The sequence below is a fragment of the Fragaria vesca genome, linkage group LG2, assembly GCF_000184155.1.
Source record: "Fragaria vesca subsp. vesca linkage group LG2, FraVesHawaii_1.0, whole genome shotgun sequence".
In the NCBI taxonomy this organism is placed as follows: Eukaryota; Viridiplantae; Streptophyta; class Magnoliopsida; order Rosales; family Rosaceae; genus Fragaria; species Fragaria vesca.
Genome location: NC_020492.1, coordinates 24280886 through 24286885, shown reverse-complemented (window position 1 = coordinate 24286885; position 6000 = coordinate 24280886). Strand labels below are relative to the sequence as shown.

Below are 6000 nucleotides of genomic sequence, written 5' to 3'. Positions count from 1 at the left end.
TCTACTCGTCTCTCTCTCTCTCTCTCTCTCTCTCTCTCTCTCTCTCTCTCTCAACTCTGGTAGAAATGTAGAATGTGCTTTTATCCAAAAGAGTGGTCCATGGAATATATCGTCTAAATCTGCAAAATCGAAGACGACGTATATATATATATACAGTAGTCAGTACATTTGCCAATAAGCATGTAAATCTGCAAGCAATTCATGTGTACGTAGCATATCTAGCTAGCTAGCTAAATGATTGATGGAGCTGATATGGTCATGCATATATGGACCATATCGGAAGCTGTTGGTTTAAAAACGTGAAAGAAGTATTCAACTTCAAAGTGAAGGCAGAGAAATTGATATTAGACAAGATGAGAAATCAGATTCATATAAGCTTCAAGAGTACATTGATTAATTAGGAAATCATGCTTAATAAAAGAATCAAAGTTCTGTAGCTAGATTTCTAACGCCAATATGGTTTAAGTGTTATCCTGAAACACCAACAAATCTCCCTGCGAAGTGCAATCATCTATGATACTCGATCATCGATCACTTCTAGTGCATTATATGAGCATTAAGGAAATAAATGATGAGCAGTCATCTGCCTAGCTAGCAGCTAATGATAACTATACGTACATCGATCATTATATATAACTTGTTTGATTAACGGATGGGGTTAACTTTTACAAATTGATGATAAACAATTATTCCAAACTCTATATGATTGATTATATTTGATAATTGAACATAGTTTATTTAGAACAATATACAAAACTAGTTCATCACATAGGATTCCCTAGCTTTTCAGAAACACCTTTCATGGGTTCCCTCATTGACCTCATGGCATGGGGCAGCTTAGCAAGGTTTAAGAACTGAGAAATGCAAATTATATTGGTCAAAAAGTAACCAAACATGAATTAGTGTCTGCTACTACACTCCATTCTTTCGCTTTTAGCAAGACTCTTTGTTTCACTTTGAGCTCGGCTTTATGTTACTTCAACAGAGAATATATATGCTTCTTTATATATATTGTTCATGTTAGTGAGACGTGAGAACTAAAGAACTAGCTAGTCATGAAGTACCTCCAATTCAATCATTTCCACAGTACCGCCCAGCAAGTGCATGGCTAGCTAAGCTTATCGAGGTTTTTGTGCCATCATCATGATTCCCTCTCAATCCACATTCCATCATGGCTGCGGTTTTGTCTCGTTGCATATTATTTGCATGCTTGGAAAAATAGCAAATTAGAAGAAAGAAAGCATATACGTACATTCGTATAAACAGTTGTATAGTAGTTATGATATTCACTTGAATGACTTGATCGACGTTATGTTTAAGTAATTAACCGATCATTTACTAATTAACCTATCACATACGTACTGAATTACTACGTAGATCAAAAAATTAGAACAATATATGGACATTATTTGCACTAGTCTCGCATGCATTGAGGATTGAGATTATGCACAAAGTTACCACTCTCAACTTACACTTGGATCATATAAGATAAAGCAGCTAATGAAATTAGTTCACAAGTCATTTCTCCCCGTACAAGATAATTTCTGGATGGATCATGTTTGTACGTCGGATCGAAAATCGCATCAAGGTTAATTTTTGCCTATACTATGTTCCATATTGCCTAAATCATTTCCCCGCTACATGACCTGATTTGAAATGTTTTGTTATAACAATCGGAGACTAAATTCGATCTCAAAGAAATCATATCATATATATGCATGTTTGACTCGGGAATTAAACTCTTCTAAATAAAGAACCAAAACTCATAATTTGGGACTTGACATTTGAAGACTCATGCTCGCGAAAGAACAACACAAAGTCCTTTTATCACTATTTAAATTGTGGATTGGGGACCCGAAAGACACTAAAGACCAAGCAGTTTCACCGGATTAAGTACACAAGTTGAAAGTTTATCTAACACTGTAATGGTCAAAATTGGTAGGAAAAAATCGAAAAACAATGCTATTTTATATCCAATTCAATGGATTGAAATAAAAGTTTAACAAAATTATCTTTTAAAAGGTTCTTCCTTTCTCCTTCTTTATAAACACAACCATGTTCAACGCTACTTTTTACTCTCAGATTTTTCAGTTAATCTTTCTCACCTTCATCAAAAGCCTTGACCACCACTTCATGAAAAACTTTAACCTGAAATTTCGCTGCTAATTTTAAACAGTCATGTTCATCTAATCAATAACTGAACCAAAAAGAATATACGTACTCAACCATAAACCCTAAATCCAATAGTAGACGACCAAACAACTTAACTTAAAAATTAACTACCTTTTTTATTTTTTATTTTTTATTTTTATTTTTTTTTACCAAAAACGTGATCGAGCATGAATTTCATATTCCGTTATTGTTGCCATATCAACATGTTTTGAAGATGAATATTTTAAAGCCCAACATGGTCATATATTTGATAAAAGCCCAATAAGCCCATTTCGATCAATGTATCCAGCGTTACACCCAGCCCAAAATCCTGCATAAAACGCCTTGTCCTTTCAAACAAAAACGCCCAAGCTTTTTCCGGTCATCAACGGTGGCAGTCGTCTCTCTTGTTCCGGTAACCAGCAACTTCAGCCGTCGCAAAACTCTATACATGGTTTTGAACCCTCCCTCCTTATTGCTTTCATGATTTAACCTCAAATGGTTGAGTCGTTGTTTAGCGTGTTTGATTTTCAGTGAAGAAAAAAGTGCACAGCAGATGTTTGATGAAATGCCGCAGTGAAGAAGTAGCACTATAACAATGGCGTATAGGGTGATCAATGGTGCGAAGCATGTAATGGGTAAGCGAAATGGAGCCGTGAAGTTGAATGTGATGCTGTACCATGCCTCAGAGGAGTCTCATGGGGAGACATTGCCTGCAGAGTGGTATAGGAAGGCATTTCCCAAGCTGACGAAACTGACCCGGTTGCTTAAAGATGTGGATTTTGCTGATGGTAGGCTTGTTAACATCACTGATGGTTCGGTTATAGTGAATGCACGCGCTGAACATAAGATGGTTGCTTTCAAGTCACTTGCCAGAGTTTTTGTTGGGTCTCCATTGGTTCAGCAGACGCTGTGGAACAATGTGGTGGCGTGGTCCAGCGGTAGAGGATGTAACCCTTTTGTGTGTTTTAGTAAAACAGGTGAGAGGCAGCCTTTGGTTGTGAAATCAATGTCTGTAGTGGGTAGCATTCTGAACATTACTGCACAGCAAAGGCAGACGGTGCGCGTGAAGATATGTCCGCAGGTCACGCAGCATGGTATATGGACCGGCGCGCTTGAGGAGATACTTAATGGATTGAAATGTGAGTTGGAATGTCTGGATTATCAGGGCTCAAGCAAAGGGATGAGGATTGGTCAGCAGATAGTTTGTAGCTGTCTGAAGTTCTTGGCTGAGACATCAGTTTCGTATGATGATGACTCTGCTTCGTGGATGCACCTTTCAACTGCAAAGGTTACTGACTCTTCTGGTTTGCAAAAATGGGAAGACCTTCTTGAGATGTTCAATGACCTCATTGATTGTTTGAAAGATGACAGGGAGTTACTTCTTTATGTGACAAAGGTTGAGGTCATGAAAGAGGGGCTGTCTCAGATCAAGGATGTGTTGGTTGATAAGAGTATCGGATTCAAGGAAGTACGACATCAAGAAAGCCTAGTGCATAAGAAGCTGTCCAAGACATTGGGTCATTCATCCAAGTGTTTGTTCACACTCTTGTTATATTACCTCTATGGGCATGTTAGAGATATTGAAGTAGACTTATCTGGTGGGCTTTATAGCATTAGTGACAAGAGTCTCTGTTTGTGCATGGGAAGGATTGTGACTTCAGATGAGGATACAATGATTTGGAGTGGGGTGAAGCAGTTGGACAGGGCTCTCGGTCTTTTCAAGTTTGTATGGGAAACAGCAGGAATGGAAGGAGTTTTGCAATTGCAAGGCCATATATGGTGTGTAGGAGCTGAGAACAGAACACTTACATATAGAGGAAACACATTCTTTGTACATGGAATTCATGTTTGAAGAACAACTCTCTCATATGAGTTCAGAGTTCGAAGCTATTTACATGATTCATTGATCAGTGAACACTACATGCAAGAATTGATACGGAGCAAAGCAGACGTGCAATTAGCTCAGTGTAGTTGTTGCAGTAACTTCTCTGAGTTCCACTCTGTACCTTTTGGGAGTTCTTAGACTCATTGGGTTTCTCAAGTATAAATGATTACTGATACTACCAAAGTACCAAACCCAGATTCAGATTGAGAACGGACCAGCCACAATAACAGAAAGAACACCCTTCAGAAATTTCAGGCCAAGCTGGATTGATAGATGTACTTGCTAAAAGAAAAACGGAAAAAAGAAAAAGAATCTTGATGGAAGTAAGTTCTGAAGTAGCTTGATCAGAAGAACATGTACTTGCTATTGGTTTGTTCTTTTAGCAATAATGCATGCATAATCTATGAGATATTATGTAGCTAATAACTGTTTAAAGATCTATATTTTTCTTTTGATGCAGCATGATAGGAATCTTTTGAATACTTTGGAGGTCCGGAAAGAAAAACTTCAAATTGAGGTATTTGTTTCTCATTTTCTTTCATTTTCCTTTTCGCATCTTCACTTACTCGATTTGATAAAGAAATTTCACATATATTGTTTGGTAATAGAAATAATTTGGAAATGTCGTTCATAATATTACGGTGTAGCCTTCTTCATTTACAATTCATTCTGATATAGTACTCCGATTGATGATGCCATTAATATCAGAAGATTAGCAGTCATAGTTTGGCACCAGTACCAGGATTGGGTTATAGTATTCATCTCTATGGAACTTTCCCTTTGAAAAAGCTCAGAAATGTCAAATGTATCATCCCCACTTTATTTATATATCACCCTTTACAAGAATACACTACATAATCAATCTTACATGAGGGGCAGATACCAACACAAAAACATACGTATATATAATTATATATAAAAGAACATGAATCTGATGAAATATTTCCATCAATTTTCTGTAATATTCGCAAGGGAGAGCCCTGCTTGAGCGAGAGTGAGTACTAGTAGAATAGTCGCAATCGTAATAGCTAGGATAGCCCATGGACTACTGAGATAATCTTGTTGCAAACTGGCCTTCCAGTTATGCCAGGGGACGCCGTAGTATTCATTCAGCTTTTCACAAAGCTCGGTGAAATAGAAATTTGTCCCGAATAAAATTGGCCCCAAGTCAAGGGTGCTAATAAAAGTAGTCACTGCTTTGCTATCTGATAGCTTAGACTCAAGGATTCCTTTCCTAGCAAGTAATTCCACATCCCTAGAACTATCAAGCAGGTGGTCAATAATGAATACATAATCGCTTATGTAGTGATCATTGAGCTCAAACTGCTCATAGGCAATAAGGTTTCGAAAGAAAACTTCTGTCGAACCACGTATTCGTAACTGTGGAATTTTCAGAATACCATTTTCAAATTGAATGTCGAATAGGGTTGTGTCGTGAACCACCATAAAATGAACTCCAGCTGCCTTCAACTGTGTCGCACTTGGTATACTCAATGTGTCGAGCTTTCTTTTGGGTGGAAGCTCAGATGGTGAAGGCCGATGACATTTCAGGATATAATCAACAAAATGTTGTATTCTAGCTCCTGAATATTGCGAGAGTTTGTTTGAAACCTCTTCCAGTGGCCTTATATACACCTTTTCCTCGAAGAAGGTATGGGTGAGCTTGATGAGGGAAAGCTCTGTATCTTTTTCGAGAGGAATAGTATTACTGGCATGGGCTAAGGAATAGAAATACTCTAGTACAAAGAATGGCAGCTGATTTTCAAGCATCAGCATGTCATATACTACATCCCTGTCCATCCATGGTTTCCCAAATATCCGGTCACTTTCCTGTTGCAGTGTCGGGAAGGCACTTCTCAGCAGGACTTCAACTGTAAAAATTCCATCAACCAGAATCATTTCCACCAGCTCCTCTTCACTAAATTCAATGTTTACTGCATAGCCAGAACGGATTCTTGCTT

At 37.9% G+C, this 6000-nt stretch overlaps 1 protein-coding gene across 1 annotated transcript; it reads left to right on the top strand.

Moving 5' to 3' along the window:
* Positions 1 to 2663: 2663 nt before the first annotated feature.
* Positions 2664 to 4134, top strand: LOC101291399. The gene has a single exon (XM_004291426.1). It carries the CDS (start codon positions 2750 to 2752, stop codon positions 4004 to 4006), a length of 1257 nt encoding a protein of 418 aa, XP_004291474.1. The 5' UTR covers positions 2664 to 2749; the 3' UTR covers positions 4007 to 4134.
* The last annotated feature ends 1866 nt before the right edge of the window (positions 4135 to 6000 follow it).